Source organism: Coturnix japonica, chromosome 2, assembly GCF_001577835.2.
Source record: "Coturnix japonica isolate 7356 chromosome 2, Coturnix japonica 2.1, whole genome shotgun sequence".
NCBI lineage: Eukaryota > Metazoa > Chordata > Aves > Galliformes > Phasianidae > Coturnix > Coturnix japonica.
The window spans coordinates 96,021,102-96,038,754 of record NC_029517.1 but is presented as its reverse complement, the minus strand read 5'-3'; the positions used below and the strand labels follow the sequence as shown (position 1 = coordinate 96,038,754).

At 37.3% G+C, this 17,653-nt stretch overlaps 1 protein-coding gene across 5 annotated transcripts in view; it reads left to right on the top strand.

Annotated features, from left to right (window-relative positions):
• The window catches only part of TRAPPC8 (trafficking protein particle complex 8), a 47,678-nt gene extending 31,825 nt beyond the window's left edge, over nucleotides 1-15,853 (top strand). For 3 of the 5 annotated variants that reach the window (XM_015855462.2, XM_015855464.2, XM_032442696.1), the window contains 11 exons: nucleotides 108-550; nucleotides 1,458-1,605; nucleotides 2,819-2,915; nucleotides 3,679-3,747; nucleotides 3,855-3,895; nucleotides 5,192-5,377; nucleotides 5,930-6,031; nucleotides 11,460-11,507; nucleotides 12,805-12,950; nucleotides 14,358-14,447; nucleotides 14,801-15,853. In XM_015855462.2, the coding sequence (XP_015710948.1) occupies nucleotides 108-550; nucleotides 1,458-1,605; nucleotides 2,819-2,915; nucleotides 3,679-3,747; nucleotides 3,855-3,895; nucleotides 5,192-5,377; nucleotides 5,930-6,031; nucleotides 11,460-11,507; nucleotides 12,805-12,950; nucleotides 14,358-14,447; nucleotides 14,801-15,035 (1,605 nt within the window). In that variant the 3' untranslated portion in view covers nucleotides 15,036-15,853. The remainder of the gene's footprint in view (nucleotides 1-107; nucleotides 551-1,457; nucleotides 1,606-2,818; nucleotides 2,916-3,678; nucleotides 3,748-3,854; nucleotides 3,896-5,191; nucleotides 5,378-5,929; nucleotides 6,032-11,459; nucleotides 11,508-12,804; nucleotides 12,951-14,357; nucleotides 14,448-14,800) is intronic. The other 2 variants (XM_015855463.2, XM_015855466.2) reach the window with 1 other exon arrangement.
• The last annotated feature ends 1,800 nt before the right edge of the window (nucleotides 15,854-17,653 follow it).

The window sequence follows — 17,653 nt, the reverse complement described above, 5'->3', positions numbered from 1 at the left end:
GTTAATGACAGCACTTAAACTATAAGTGTTTTAGTTGTTTTTTTTAATGCCTGTTTGTAATTTGGTTCGTTGCTCAGAATCTTTTCCTCCTGTTCTCTCCAATACAGGTGTTCTTTATAAACTTTCCTACAGGACTTCTCTGTGGAGAAATCAGAAAAGCGTATGTAGAGTTTGTGAATGTAAGCAAGTGTCCTCTTACAGCGCTGAAAGTTGTGTCCAAGCATCCGGAATTTTTTACTTTTGGTGCAAATACTGCTGTTCTAACGCCACTAAGTCCTTCAGCTTCTGAGAACTGTAGTGCTTACAAGACTGTTGTGACAGATCCTACCTCTGTGCGTACAGCACTACTATCTTCAGCTTCTTCTGTAGACTTTGGGGTTGGCACGGGAGGTCAGCCTGAGGTAATACATGTCCCACTTCCTGATTCGATTCTTCTTCCTGGGGCATCAGTGCAGTTGCCAATGTGGTTACGGGGACCAGATGAAGAAGGAGTTCATGAAATAAACTTCTTATTTTACTATGAAAGTATTAAAAGACACTCAAAGATGTGGTAAGTTTTGTACTTTTCTTTCTCGTCCTTCTCATTGAGCTGTTAATAAGCACATAAACTTGAGCTTTAAACTTACTGAGATGTTCAAGTGGCTTGTCTGTAATTTTAAAATAATATTTATACAGTGTTATCTGATTTCTATGTGGAGTTATACGTGAAGTTTGATTTACACTCTGTTTTATGGCTCCTTTATGGAATACTCTTGGGACAATGGGCATTTGAGTTTGATATCACAAGCTAACAGCATTTTCAATGTATTGAAGTTCACTTATTCTAGTTCCGCCCTTGTCCCAGGCTATAAAGGCTCAGGAGAACTTTTCTGAGGAACTAGTTCTCCAAAGATTCTGGAATAAATAGTTAATTGGTCTGAAAAGTGAAGACCAAAGAGGCCATAGCATAGTTTTAGCAAACAGATAAATTAAGAAACGAAGAGTCTCTTCCTCCCTTCTTAACCCTTCTATACTGTTCTTACAAGACTACCTTACAGTTGTTATGGTTCAAAGCTACAGCTGAAGTTTAAACAGGCTTTATTTAGTTTTCAGCCTTCTAAGAAAACACGTTGCAGACTTAATAAATGTAATTATATATTTTTCTGGGGGTAATTCTGCTACAGAGATGAATGTTAGATTTGTTTGTTGGGAGAAATGTTCCTTAGCCTGCATTAAGTAGCAGCACGGACTAGAAGGAATGCAACTGTGGGTCAGGATGGGGAATGTCATAGAATACAGTTTCAGGATGATGGTGCTTGAGGTGTGTAATAGAAGAATGTCGTCTTGATGATTGAGGAAATAAATTGTCTAACAATGTTAATATTAATGAGAAATGTGAAAGGTGGACTTGATGAGGTGCTCTGGACATCAGTCTTGGTTCTTCAGAATGTCTTTCTCCTCTCTTTCCTGTTTCCTAGTCATAGAGTACTAAGGCACACTGCAGTTATTTGTACTAGCCGGTCTCTGCATATTCGAGCTACTGTCTGCAGAAGTAATGCACTTGAAGATGAAGAAGGCAGAGGGGATAACATGTTGGTGTTTGTGGATGTAGAAAATATCAATACTGTAAGTTCTTAATTTTAATAGTGATAGTGTTCTTAAGTTCAGTGTATGTGTAAATGTCTCCAGTGGAACCAATGTTTAAAGCTTTTTTTGAACTATTGCTTTGACTGGAAATATTAAGTAAGCCTTTCATACTTAATCATTCCAGTTAATGTTAGTGCGTTCTTTCCAACAGTAAAGCTATGTATCAGAGCACTCTGGGAATCTGCTGTATAACTGTCTCTACCCCTAAATGTATGTGATCTCAAGCCTTTTTCTTTCAGTACCTTTTGGAAGATTATTCCAAAGTCATGGATGTTTTTGACGTTCATGACTTTGAAAATAGACCTGAATGAGACAGTCTGTATTGCTGCCCTGTGTGCCACACCCTCAGTAGAATTAGTGACATCTGAGGGAACATTCTGTGTTTGTATTTAGTAGAACTCCTGAACAAATTTTTGCAGGTATAATGGAAGCGCAGACATATCTGTTGTTGTCTGTTGACTTAGCAGAGCAGATAACAGTGTTTTAGTTTTTCTTACCATGCTAACTCAAGTGTACTCAACGTTTTTTAGTTAAAGTTTGTTTCGATTTTTCAACCATAAAGCAAGGTAATCAAATGTCCTGCTTATTAGAATTCCTGAATGTGTAAACGGTGGTAGAATCATGGAGCTGATTTGTCATTTTGTGTTGTGTATGCTGTTTTTAATTCAGCTACTAAGGTGAGGAGGAAGAATGTGCATTTGTCTAATTTGCAGATCGCACTGTGGAACTTAATTTTCTGCTGTTGACTCCTCCTTTCCATGAAAGAAAAACAACCCTGAATGTTGTTTATCCTCATATGTGTATATATGTAATAAAAATCCTGAACTCCTGGGTTTTAGGATCTTGCAAGAAGGCTGAAGTAATCTTAGAAACTAAATGCCCTTTCAGGCAGTGGTTTCTGTTGGAGGTTTTTTGTATCTAAAATGCCACCTTGGGGGAATTTTTCTTTGGGATTTTCTTTCTTTGTGTAGTTTTATTCACTAGAATTAAATTTCTTGGATTGTTCTACGTCATAGTGGGTCTTTGATCCCCCCTTATCTCTCCTCTGTATTATATTGCACATGGTTTGAAATGAGGAGTTAAATGGATTTTCTTGCCATGCCTGTTTGTGACAAATGCTTACTTTGCAATGAAGAACTTGACAACTATGACTGCTCTTATCTGACTTTTTTTTTTTTTATTTCCTTCTTAGAGTGAGACTGGTGTTAAAGAATTTCACGTAGTACAGGTTTCAAGTAATAGTAAGCACTGGAAACTTCAAAAATCTGTAAACATCTCTGAAGACAAAGGTGTGTATCCCTATTATCTGAAGGACAGCAAGTCCAGTTTCTGCCTGATGAGGAAACTAGTTTTACAAGGAGCTGAACTTCAAGAATAACTCAGTTGTAAAAGTTGTATGTCCCTTTTGAACATATTAAAGTGAAAAAGCTAAACCTTAATTTTAAACAATGAGCTTAGTTTACAAGTAAATTATTTAGGTGGTGTAGAGAAGTACATGTCTAGATTGTCTTGATAAGCAGCCACTCAGGAGTAATGTTTCACAGCATTCCTTTCATTTGTTTATAATCATCATTGCATTTAACTGATCAGTAGAATATTTGACAAGCACTTCTATTACTAGAAATACTCCACAATTGCTAGTACTGTGTATCCTGCCTTAGCTAATATAATTGTTTCCTGTTGAAAAGACAAAAGTAGGCAACAAAAGTCAGCTTCTAACTGTTATCTAACAGGGTATCTTCACATGTATGCTGCTTAAAAATGAGTCTAGATGTGTTGTCTTAATGCATTAACAATGAAGGTGAACTAGATGAACTAGACATACTTTTTGTCATTTTTCATTTCTTTTTCTGTCTGTCTCCTTTATATATTACAGCATGCATTTGCTCTACAATAGGTGAGATAGGTTAGCAGAAGATTATTTGCTTGAGTAGATACAGTACTTCAGTGTGATCAGTGTGGTTCTGTGATGTTCAAAGGCTGACTTGTTAATGAGTGATTCCGTGTGATTATGTTGACGGGCAAAAAAAAAAGTGCTGCTTTTTCTTTCAGACACTAAACTTGCTAGCAGAGAGAAAGCAAAGTTGTGCTTTAAAGCAGTGAGATGCAAAAACTCAGAAGGTAGGTGATCCTGAATATGATAGCATTTCTGAAAAAATAGTCAATGTTATATTGAAATTGAGACTTGTCATGATGCTGAGAGGATGCTTTCTTTTCTTATCCCTTAGAAAATTACACATTTGCAGACATCGTCTTTGGAAATGAACAGGCAAGTGAACTGGTGCAACTACATACTTGTACAACTACCCTAGTGAAAGCCTCTTCTTAGATGTAGAAGCATGCACAGCTAGCTCTCCTTTTATGAAGAAGATTATAGGATAATCTGATATTTTTGGTCGCTGACTCAACAGTTGAAGTCTTTTATGAGTGCACTTAGGAGTGCTAGCTTTTTTCCTTCTTTTCCAACTCTTAAGAGCAGCTATCTAGTAGAAATCTGAATTTTGTTTTTCTTAATTATCTCATTACTTATAAGTTAAAGCTTCAGGTTACTCTTGATACACAGAATGCTTTTCCAAGACTTGAGAAAACAGAGCACTGGTATCAGTTCAGAAATCTACACTGGTGGTTGTGGATGTGGTTAGGCGGATGTCAGTACTAGATTGCTTGTTTTCTATATATACATCTGCCTTTTTGAAAGTCAAAGAAAAACTGCTCACTACAATTTAATTTATAAGCATACAGATTTTGGAGTTCAGGACTACAGAGATTGGGACTAAAAAATGTGGTTAAGCTTTTCTAATGGATTTCAACTTTCTTCTAAGAGAAGGTTCTCTCCTGGGGCATTGTGGAGGGGTCCCTCCTTTCTAGCAAGTTATGTCAAAAGTAGTTAATTTTCTCATTAAATGCAACTATTCTGCTGAAATTAACAGCTTTACAACAGTATATTCTTGAACACCGTACACTTTCTAAATGGAGGGATTAGGAACCTAAAGTTTACTCAGTGTGTTTTGTCCAAGTAACATTGCTGTTAATTTTAAAACCACCAGCTCCGTAGTGAGCTTTTGGTGTTTGGAAATGCTTGGCACAAGAGATGACCCAGTACTATTTGCTGCACTACTTACAGTGTGGAATATATTCTTCAGTCTCTGGTCTTTGTTATTGTTAGCTGAATGTGCATTCCTAACTCTGGTAAATTTATCTAGTTAACTAACCTGAGGAAAGTATTACAGCAATAATGATTTGCGTGTGAGTTAGCCTAGAAGTGACATGCCAACTCTCTTTGCCATACTTGATCATGTAGTGGCATTTCTGGTGGAATTAAGTGAAGACCTTATTTTTAAGTTCAGTCCTTGTGGTTTTAGGCCTGTAGCTGTATTCCATTATGTTTCCTTGGAGGTGTTTCTATGTAGGAAGAAGGGTGGACATAGTAACCAAAATGTGTGGCATCCTCTCAGTTTGCGGAGAACTGCTTGATAATGGAACTGAAATACTGTGATTACTGTTAAAGAATAAACTCGCATCAGCTTGCATCCCATTCTGAGACCTTTTTCTTTTTTTCTTGCAGATAATAAGTTCAGCCAGTCCATGTGCAGACTTCTTTTTTCAAAGTTTATCCTCTGAATTGAGAAGAACTCATGTGCAATCTCAAACTCATGCTTCTCAAAGGGCTGTGAAGCAGTCATTTGATGAGGCAGTCAGATTGATACAAAGATGCAGTGAAGTGGACTTGAACATTGTAGTACTATGGAAGGTATGTTGTTTTTTAAGTTTTACAGAAGTAGGTTATGGAAGTAGGGAGAAAATGATGTAGAAAACAGTATAATATGGCACCCTGAATGTTCAAGCATGCTTAGTTATATGAAGTTTTGTATAAAGTCAGACTAATGAACTGAAGTGTTGGTAAGGAGAGGTAGTCTTAATACTTGTTATTTTAGTAACCGTACTTAAATGATTTTTCCAGTGTCCTAAATGTATCCAGTTCTTAATGTTCTGCTTTTAAAAGCAGAATCTTGAAAACTGTGAATTGTTAAGCTTGCTTCTATCAAAGGATTGTAAGAATGTGACACAGTTTGCTTTAAAGAGGAGGACACATTACTGAGAAGGTGAATAATACCTATGGCAGTTAGTAATCTGAACCTGAGTCTTTGTGTATGCTTGGAAAGTCAGAAGTGTAAACATAAATATTTAAGTCATTCTAGCATTTGAACAACTCATCTTCCACTTCTGGTGAAAGTCAGTAGTTCTGTATTAAGAAGCTTATCGTTTGTAAAAGTTTTTTTTTTTTGTCTTTTATATTTTGTAGGCATATGTTGTAGAAGATAACAAGCAGCTTATCTTGGAAGGCCAACATCATATTGCCCTTAACACAATTGGGAAGGAGGCGTTTTCATTTCCCCAGAAGCAGGTAATCTATTTTTTTCATAGAGTGCTTTTTTCATTCCAAATGGGCTTGATGTGCTTTCTTGTAAATGGAAATACGTGGAGCCACTTCTTGTAAAATATAACATAAGGCTTGAGTAAGTTGCAACTATTCAGTTGCTATGTTAACTGTTGTCTGTTATTTCAGGCTAGATCTAAAAAGTTATTAATGGTTTTATGTCAAGTTAATAGAGAAATGATGGAATTATTTTAAGAGTTACAAAACTAAAATTATTCTACACAACTTCTGATTTAATATCTTTGTTGTAGTACCTTAAACAGAAGAGCGGAAACAGTGGGGCAAGTAGCAAGGCATTGGGAGTTTCATCGCATATATCAACTAATAGTTTACTATTTCATGTTAAATTTTTATAGCCTATTTGCTTATGTATGGAAATTAACATCTGTAAGAAACTTGTGGGTATCTCGGTATGTGAAATAGTAATAAATGTGGGAGTTAAAAATAGGTTGGTGTAAAAATATGTATGTTAGATACAATTTTTGCATTAAGATGACTAATATGCAGAAGAAAATGTCTAGTGTTCTGCTCTCCAGTATAATGCTGTGTTTTCTTGCTTTGGTATCTTTACCAGCATTGCAAGATTTTCCTTTTGGTCCTTTTGTACTATGGAATAAATGGGATGGGACATGTAGTTTGAGCTCAATTTCTATTGAGTATAAAAGGAAAATCAAGGTGGAATTTCTGAGGAGGATTTTTTTCTCTTGCAAAAGGATCAGCAAAAGCCTTTTTATGTGTGAACTCAAGCTGTGCTGAACATTATTTTACTATACTAGTCTAATTACATCTGCTCTTTCTGGTGTGTTCTTTCCTCTCTTAAGATGTACATAGGACAAACAATAACATTAAGTATCTGAAGTTAGGAAGTAGAATGCTGTGAACTTCGGCTCCTGATCTCACTGAGGTCTGATTCTAGCAAGTGATTAGGGAGAGAAGCAATAGGAATGAATTGCATCCTAAAGCAAACATGGCACTGAACATTAGACATGCTAGGGATAGGGATTTGCATTTCTTTTTGTTGTTGCTGACTGTATTTAAATACTAGATGTCTTAATTGAATTCAGTTGCTTCAGAGTAAGTGAAATAAATCCTGCCACCAGCAACAAAAACGGTCGGGATGTATTCGCAGCTCATTTTGAGGGTTGAATGCTACTGTTTTACAGATTATAGAGAACCTTACAACCATCTAGGTTGAAAAAGATTTTCAGGGTTCAATCATAAACCTGACCTACCAAGTCCCATCACTAAACCATGTCCCTTGTTGCCCTAATCATGCATCACTCAAATAGCCCCAGGGATAGAGATGGCACCTGTTCCCTAGGCAGCCTGTTCCAGTCCTCGGTCACCCTCTCCATTAAGAAATTCTTTCTGACTGATAATCTAAAGCTTCCCTTGTACAACTTGAGATCACTTACTGTCATTTCTCACTAGAGAAAACAGACTGACACCCTCCTTACTAAATCTTCCTTTCAAGTAATTGTGGTTAGTGGTGAGGTGTCGCCTCAGCTGCTGTTTCTCCAGACTAAACAATCCCAGTTCCTACCTCCACTCCTAATAGTTTTTCTAGTCTTTTCATCAGCTTTCCTTTTCTCTGTAGACATTTGAGTAATTTCTTACACTTCTTGTAGTGAGGGGCCCGAAACTCTACACAGTTTGCAGACTTTGGTCTCTCTAGTGTGTTGTATGAGGGGATAATTGCTTTACTAGTCTTTCTGGCCAAGCTATTTCTGAATGAAGGTCAGGATTCCATTGGCCTTCTTAGCCACCTGGGTGCACTGCTGGCTTATAATTAGTTTGCTGTTGTCCAGAACCTACAGATTCTTTTCTGTTGTCCAACTGTTTAGCCATTCTTACCAAGCATATGCTGCTAGTGGTATGACCCAACTGTGGGACCCAGCATTTTAGCAATGTTAAGTGGCCAGTCGCATGGCAACTCCTCAGTTTAGATTGTCTATGCCTATCTGCGAAACCCTCCTACACTGAAGCAGATCAGCAGTCCTAACTTAACTACCTGGGAACTTACTGAGGGTGCCCTTGATCACATCATCCAGGTCATTGATAAAAATGTTAAACTAGCCCCAAGTCTGAGCTTTGGGGAATGCTGCTGGTGACTGGCAAGTGGTTGAACTGAGCTCTGTTTACTATGACTCTGAGCCTGGCCATCCAGCCACTAATTTGCCTAGGAAACTACACGCTTATTCAAGTTGTGAGCAGACAGTTTTTCCTGAAGGAGAAACTGGGGGCAATTGTTCCAAATGTGTTGCTAATATCCGGATAATATCCTTAACCTTTCCCTCATCTACTGAGCAGTTCAGCTTTTCATAGGGAATTAGATAAGACAGGCAGGACTTGTCTTTTATAGACCCATGCCAGTTGCTTCTGATCAGTTGATTCTCTTGTATTATAAATGATGGGAACTTTGCAGCAGTTAAATATGTGGAGTAAGGAGTTTAAAGAATCTCTCAAATGGGATTAAATTGGTCTATACAGAGGAAATAACATACTTATCTATTAGTGTTTGCATATTTTCTTTGAAATACTTTTCTCTTGAATTAAGGTCACCCAAGCAGTGAAAAGGGATGAGGGAAATCCCAAATTCAAACTGTACTTCTAAGTTAATGTTTTCAGACTTCCAACAGTCAAACAGCATCTTTGTAAATCTGCATTTATTACATACTAGTCATCGGGCTTAGTTTGTTCCTAGATTGTTCCTGGGTGTCTTGGACTGACATCGAAATAATCTGTTTTTTGAGGATTAGACAGTAGAGGGAGATAGAGAGGCGTGTTTTTTACTACTACTTTGTACAGTTCAATACAGAGCTGCTCAGTTCTGCAGAGTAGATCTGCAGATTCTGAACAGTGGAGTCAACTAGGGTGCAAGTGTCACTGCTCTGCATTTCTTGTTGTATTTTCCTTTGTTATTGTTGCTCTTCGACTCTTTTTATTCTTTACTCGGGGAAGATTTTTCTTCATGCTTTAGTAACCAGCAAAAGAACTGTTGCTTCTGGCAGTGCAGCAATTGCCAATGGTCCCATAATATATTTGGAGAAAATATAAGACAATACCCGCTTCCCTTGTTCTAGTTTATTTTAGCCCTCTGAGCAATTACTCCAATCTTAACTAAATTCTTCAAGTAACTTGCTCTTAATTTTGTGGGGAGTTTGTTTCTGTGTACTTACTGACTTCTGCTTTGTCAATTATTGTCTCTCTGAGACTAATTCTTTGCCTGCCCCTAAGGGTTTGGTTTGAATCTGTATGAACTTCTAGGACCTGTCAGAGAAAAAAGCTTCAGTAAACATCTGTAGTAGAGAAGCATTAGATTTTTTTTCTTTGACGTATTCCTCAAGTTCTTCGGACTGGTGGATTGGTAATTGGTGTGCTGATACACAACCATCTTAAGGTTTCTAAGCTAAGATGTTAAGACTGAGATGCAAGGACAGGTAACTTCTGTTTGGTTTTTGTGGAACATATTAATGCATACAACCAGAGACGTGGAATAGGCAACAGGATGTGGTTATTTGCATTCCATAACAGCATTACATGTCAGAGTACTTGATTAAAGACAAGATAAAACCACTGGTTTCCATAACACACAAGATAGTGGGGTTAAGGGAAGGATTAAAATGTTTCCAGCTAAAATTTCTGTTGGTATCTGCATTAAAAACTGTAAAAGTAAAGTGAAATTCTGTAAACACTCTACCTGCAAGCTCAAATGCACGTTTTGTTTTATTCCCATAGGAATCATAGAACGATTTGGATTGGAAGGGGCCTTTAAGATCATCCTTCTGCAATAGGCAGGGATTTTCTTGACCCAGATGTTGGACCTTATACTTGGCCTTGTTGAACTTCATGAAGTTGATATGGGGCTACCTCTCAAGCCTGTCTAGGTCACTCTGGGTAGATGCCCTTCCCTCTATCTTGTCAGCTAGGAATTCAGTGTGAAGTTATATTGAACAAGGTGTTCAGTATATAATTATAATGTTAACCTCTTTCCTTCTGATAATGGCAGTGATAACTATGCCTTTGGAGATCACTGATTTTCTGTCATTGGATACAGATATGTTTTCAAAACTGCAAGGTTTTTATCTGTTTAGGTGGATGAGTTTGGTTTTCAATTTCTATACTTGAAAACATTATTTAATGCTTTGTTTTCTTCTGATCATGTTTAAAAGCACATTGACCTAGTTATGGCATGGATTATATTTGAAATAAAAAAGTTTAGGCTATCTGATATTCCTAACACTCTTCAGAATGATTACATGTGAATATACCATTTCCATTTCTACTTGGAACAGCGACCTTGTGTTTTATTTTAGGTGCATATGTTTGAATTATGGCCTTCATAGATGATGGCTGTGGGCAACAAAGAGCTTTCTAAAAACAGCTTTACTAGCACAAATTGTACAGTTTGTAGCCACTGGGAGACTACTGTGGGAACAGTGTGGTTCTGTTGTTACTGTCTGTTTCATACTTCCAATTAAGAAATGCACAAACTTGAATGCTGCTGTATATCTTGACATTCCAGTCAAACTTGTCTGTGCCACTACCTTTATGTATGGATGAGATTTTCCAATTACATCTAAACTATTTTTAAAGGAAATATCTTGAACATTGTTATGGACTTCTTATATGGAATATGTGGTGCTTGCTGTCTCCTTGCTAAGCCTCCATGGACCTAAGTAACTGGTCAAGGGGCTGGCTTTAGGTCTCAGAACTTTTTTTTTAGCATATATTTTTAAAGGCAAAACTTAATTTGGTGTTCTAGGAACTGAGCAACCCGTTCAAGTTTTAGTTTAGCTTTACTTCTAAGTGTAAATGGATGAATATCTTGAGGTTTTTACTTGATGCATTTTTGAAGGGAGGGTACAAGTCCCCCAGTAGAGATGGGCATCTTTTTTGTAGCCCTGATTCAATTTGTGAAACTCCAAAGTAGGGAAGGAATTTAATGCATTTTTAAACTTAGCGTTTTATTAGATGTCTGTAAGTAGCTATTTGATCTGTTCACAGATCTTGGTTACCATTTGAAAGTGCTTAATTCTCTCCTGAAGTATTAGGTGAGAGAATCATGTGTTAAATGTCTTATTGTAGTCCTCATTCCAGATTCAAAATAAATAAATAAATTACAAAAAACTAGACATCGAGCAGCTCAAATTGGAGAAAGAGACATTGTTAGCTGACTCTGACACATGGAGGGTGACTGGAAGTAAAATTCAGACCTGTTACAGTAAATGGTTAATCTTTCTACCTTCCAGTCCTTCAGTAGAGAAGTAGCGTTAGAACTAAAGGCTGTGAAATATCAGTAGCATTTTGCACTTTCACCAGTGAATGTTCCTGTTGTGTTTCATGATGTCTTTGTATATTTGTAGAGATAAACCTTCGTATTTGTCTCTTGTAGGGTTTAAAAAAAATACTCGGGAGTTCTGATTGGGAGGACTTGGAACAGGTAATTCACTCTAGGGCACATTACAGTGTGTAGGATGTTGGCATGTGGTTGAAGTGGGAGTTTGAGTTAAATTAAAAAAAACAACAAACAAACACACAACTGATGTGACCTCTAGAAGCCAGTGTTTGTCATTTGTTAATTTTCATTAAATTAGGTACCCATAAGGTAGGGAGGAAATATCAAATTTATTAAAACATTAAAGTAATATGAATTGGGTTGGAGAAAATGTATTTCATACATTTCAAACTAATCTTCTTTTCAATAGCAAAGAATTGCAGGGGTGATTGGAAACCTGATTGGTTTAGTTTCCTGGCAAAGGTTTACAGATTGTTTGCTGATTTCATTGAGTCCAGTGTATGTTAAGAGTCATGTTTTGTCGTCTGTACAATTTATCTTCAACTTACAGGGTACAATATGGCGGTGTTAACTGAAAAATATCACTTTGTGCAATGTACTGACTTATTGGTGTGTTTAAGCCTTCCTTCGCTCTCTTTGATAGTAGTGCTGATTGCTGAGGTTTTTTTTTCCTAAAGGTGGACTTTTTGCAGAATAGGTTCATAAGACTTTTTCCTCAGTAAATCCTGCTTGAAAAATAGGTTATGTTGAACACTGTTCAACAGAGTAATGCTGTAATGTTGGACCAAATGCAGCCTGATTGACTCATTTGGTGTTGCATCTTTCTGCCATTGATTTCTTCTGCTTCAGAGATTGGTTTCATCCTCATCTTACAAGCAGAATCAAAGTAGTGTCTGTGCTTTACTTGGGCTTTCAGCTGGGGATGAGGAAAGGCAACTTGTTTAGCACACTCTTGCAAATCTAATTTGTAAGATAGTCTGCCTTTTACAATCCTTCTGTCATTTTTAGCATGTTGTCATAAATCTTTTGTTTTTTTGTTTGTTTTCCTGTTGATCTGTCTAGAAACCTTGGCTATTAGCTTCCGTTTTATTAACTTCCCAGTGTAGGTAATAGACTTTTTAAGATACAGTGTTGAATTGGGGAGCTGTCTAAATGCTATCCCTGTTTCTTAAAAACAAAACAAATCCCAGCAAATCACTAAAATTCTGTGATATATGCAACTGTGAAACCTCTCAAAAAAGAAGGTAACAGAAGTCATATCACTTCTCATTTAGCATGCTTAAATACAAAATAAACTGGAAAAAATATAGGCTTTATGAAGTTTATGTTCCTGGAGTTGCAGTTCATAATTAAAAACTTGTAAATTCTGAGACTGGATTTCCTGTCTTGTTTCATAGTGTCTTGTTTCAGTGTTTTAAGTGTCATTCTGAATTTCTTCCAGGAATTACCAGAAACAGCACTCCTAAAGTTTTTTCGACCTGAAAGTGCACCAGCACCTGCAAGACCGACACCAGAGCAGCTTTCCAATCTTATCAAGACGAGTCTTCATTACCCAGAGTCTTTCAATCACTCTTTCCACCAAAAAAGGTTAGCAGGGTGTTCTATTTATAGTCTTTTGGAATATTATTAATTTGACACAAATCCTACTGAGAGATGCAACGTAGATCATAATGCATAAGATAAAACATTATGGATGCCTCAGTTCAAGAAAGGCAGGGAGCTATTGGGGATTGTTAAGTGGAGGGCTGCAGTGATGGTGAGGGCCCTGGACCACGTCCCTTATAAAGAAAGGCTGAGAGACCTGGGACTGTTCAGCGTGGGGAAGACTGGGGGGATGGACTCGTATCAGTGCTTCTAAAGAGCTAAAGGACAGGTATCAAGTAGATGGGGACATATTCTTTTCTGTGGTGCCCAACAACAGAACAGTGGGCACAAACTGGAGCACAGGAAGTTTCTGTAGGTGCGTGAGTAAGAACGTCTTTACTTTGAATGTGACAGAGCACTGGAACAAGATGCCGAGAGTTTGTGGAGTTTCCTCATTGAAGTGTTCAGTAGTTGACTGAATAATTTCCTAGGGATTCTGTGATAGGGAGCCTGTGTTAATACCTGTTGCAGTATTACAGTTTGCGGTTGCAGTTTTAACTACAACTGTTATCAGACTTAGTGAAAGCAAAATAAATGTTCTGAGTTTGTGTGTATTTTCACAGAGTTTCAAAGGAAGAGGCAGTGTAACTACTTTGAACAGCCAGGCAGAACACTAGCAGGTTAAGAACTGTTACGTCTGTAGTACCAGACTTGATAATTGGACCTATGGCTGGAACTTCATTTAGAAATGAAAGTGATAGCAGTTTAAGTTCCTTGGGTCTTGTCTCTTGGAAGAATCTCAGAACTGACCTGTTGAAAAGTAGACTGCTAGAATGAATCAGGTTCAACCTGTAAAATCATGGACTCTTCTAAAAATAAAATATGCACAAACTCTCAAGTTCCAGACATGAAATGAATTATACTTAAAATTATAGTTGTTTAGATTTGAGTTGTTTTTCTGAGAACTCTGCTGCATTACACTTGCATTTACTTAAATTTCTGACAATATAAGTTGTGAACAGAGGAGTTTTTTTAACAGAATCTTAACATTTTCAACATTTTATAAGGTGGAATGATTTAATGACGGTTATGAAGTATGCATCATTCCAGAAACAAGTTCATGTCTTATTTTCTAGTAGCTCTTTTTATTTTGGTCAAATTTAGAATATGTAAGTGTTCAGCAATGGTAAGGGCTTCCAGTGAAACTAATCACTTGTTGCATAAATAACTATTTCAGCTGCAACAATACAGCTGTCTGTAAATACCTTGGATTGTTCTTTCTACTGGGTTATTTATAAAAACAGTCATACTAATTGTAGACAAGCATATCTATCAACTCTACTCAGGATGAGGGCTTAAATTAACACTAAACATATGTACTGTTTGATGTGTAACTACTTCTCTTTACAGCCTGTGTCTGGTACCTGTTACTCTCCTACTTTCCAATTGTTCCCAGGCTGTTGTAGATGTGATGATTGATTTGCGGCATAAAACAACAAGGTAAATGCATTTATGTTGATAAAACCTTTTTTTTTTTCCTTAGTTCTAGGAAGTCTTTCAAGTTTTAATGGAAATTATTGTAGACAGGCATTCAAAAAGACTCGGTAGCTTTCAGGATTCCAGAGGTGGCTGACAGTTCGCACTCTTGAATCTGAAGACTGCTGGAGTAGTAACTTAGTTTTGTAATTCCTGGCTTTTGGGAAGTTTTCAGAGAATGTAAACAAGCTTCTGTAAGGAGCTGATGATGGGCACAAAGTACCCTCTGAAATTTTGCAATGAGGTTAAATAAAGGGTTTGTATAAAGTGCTGTTATGTTTCAGATGCTGAGAAATAATGTTTATCTTGTTTTTCAGCCCCGAGGCACTAGAAATCCATGGATCTTTCACATGGCTTGGGCAAACACAGTATAAGCTTCAACTGAAAAGCCAGGAGGTCTATAGCTTGCAGCTAAAAGCTTGCTTCGTTCATACCGGTGTTTATAACCTTGGAACCCCCAGAGTATTTGCCAAGCTAGTGGACCAAGTTACCTTGTTTGAAACAAGTCAGCAGAACTCTATGCCTGCACTGATTATTATCAATAATATTTGACCACTTCCTGAAAAAAAAACATACTAAAAGACAAAATAAATGGGATTCTTTTCTTATATCGCTGGTTGACATTTTGCTGCAGTTTTTTGAAATAGCACCTCGAACATCTAACTTGTTACTAGAGATTGTGTAGAAAAGAAAATAGCGAAATACTCAGACTTGTCAATTTGTTTCTCAATGCAACGCACGTTGGACTGAAAATACGTTTATCCTTTTGTATAATGTATTTCTTCTCTGGTAATTAAGATATTCATAATGCAAAGTAATCTTCAACTCCAGATCTGAACATAATTCTATGTCCTATGCCCTATCAAAAACGCAGCTTGGCTGCTGCTACAACTTCCAGCATGGCGTGTTTAATATTTGTGGCTGTATTAGGATATGGTTCAGGAAGGAACCCCTCTCTGGCTTTTTCCTGTCAAAAGCCGTTAGTCATAATAAATCCCAACCTTACTGTGAAGTTCAATAGGGTGTCTCCAAGCTGTTTCTCAATTCTTTAGTTTAAAAACTTGTTTTGAGTTTTCACATTTATGAAAACTGGTGATCATTTGAGGTTTACATACAAGTCCCACCTAGAGTGCTTCAAAAAGAATTTCTTCAGCCAGTTTGAGTATTTTTTTTTCTCACTCATCTCAGCACAGAATGCACTATTTCACAACCATGAGATTGTCATTTAAATTGTCACTTGCTTTATTATGTAACTATAACAATTGATCTGTTTTAAAAAAAATAAAATCTACTCAAGATTTTCAAGAAATGTATTATATTTATAACAAATGTACTGTAAATAGAATAAAACATACATCATATTCACTGTATGGACTGTTGCCTTTGGATTTTTTGCTTCCCTTTTATACGGCTGTTGTGATCTACAGGTGCTGATTTTGTATGAGAATTCAGTTGTGTACTATTTTATCCTCATCCTTTTTGCTCAGGTGAAATTCTTTTCCTGTTGTAATTGTAGCATTGGTGTACATGGGGAAGTTGTGGAAGTTGCTGTGTTTGCCTTTTGAGTTCTTAGTTGCTGGGAGCAAATCTCAATTCTGCTTGGGTAACATCAGTTGGCATGTGACGGGCATGTTTAGTTTGAGTAATAGTTGCTGTGTGAAACAATCAAATGCAGCAAAACCAGTGAAGAGTTAGGAGATGTGGCTTATGATGGATTACCTGAGTACAAGCAAATCTGAAGTACCTAATAAAGCCTAAACTTCAGGCTGTCTACCATATCTTGCAGCTGAAGAAGATTCCATCGTAGGACAACAGTGATGTCTGGAGGCACACTGACTGTTTCATAAAAGCTTTCTAGACACTTTTTTCAACTCTTATCCAGTCCTACTATTTGACTGTCTCCTGGATTTAAAACTTCCTGAGAAGTCTTTGAAGCTGGTCATGGCTGGTGACCTTCTGTAGTCATACTTAACAACTCTGGATTATACTGACTCTTTAGCAGAATAGGTAGATATTGTATAACAGCAAAGGTTGCAATGTTTTAAATCAAAGCTGATGTGTTTTCGGCACTTCTTCAAAATACTTCAGTGGCAGAAATAGCATTATTCATACTACTCAGCTTGGCAAAGCTCAGTAGTACAAGCTGATTCAACCTTGCAGGTTTTGCAATATATTCAATAGGCCGTGAATGGGACTTAGCATGCAACTTTTCAAGGCATAGTTTGGGAATGGAGAGAACATCAGACCATGTATTTGATGGGTTTTATGCTTTGCATCGCTTCCTTTTTCCATCACTTCCCTCTAGAGGGAACACTAGTATTTGGGTCTGTTGTGTATATGAATAAATGGCATTCACAGCATTGCCACTAACCAATTCACTTACAGGCTTCTCCTCACTTTCCTCAGTAATTCAGGCAGCAGGTTCTGTATTCCTGATTCTCTTGTAAAGCAGTTAAAACCTCATAGCAGTGATTATAAAAGAGAAGATGTGGGTGATTGCTGTCAGTCAGGCAAGGCATGTGGGAGTGAACAAGTGTGCCAGAGAAAAAAGCAGGGGCAAGTTTAGTGAAACCAAGTAAAAAGAAAGAAACTGAGCAGCATGAGGGCAAGGTGAAGGGAGACAACATGCAATACATTTTCTCAATAAAAAAATAGTTTCAAAGTTTGTTTTCATATTGGAGATCTATTAAATTTGTTGTTCAAGCTGTCAGATGCCAGTTCTGGAGTTGGTTCATTATAGTTGGTGCTTACTACAAAATAAAACCTTTTAACTATTCTGTGAGCAAGCGAAGGCTGTTCAGATGCAACTAGACTGGCTGGTAGCATAATGGGAAGAATGTCCTATGTAAGCTTCACGAAGAGGCTCCATTCTATGCTGCAGTTACAGTGTTCACCTGAAGGAGGAGTTCCTAGATTTTACTGATAAAGAAAGCATCACTGTGAAGGCACAGGGAAGTGATCATTCTTCTATAGCTCTGGTGAGGCTGCGGCTTGAGTACTGCATTCAGTTTTGGCCCCTTCGCTATGAAGAAGTTGTTAGGAATCTGGAGTACGTCCAGAGTAGGGTAACAGAGATAGTAAGGAGTTTGGAGCAGAAATCTTATGAGGATCTTATGAGGAGCAGCTGAGAGAACTGGGGTTGTTCAGTATGGAGAAGAGGATGCTCAGGG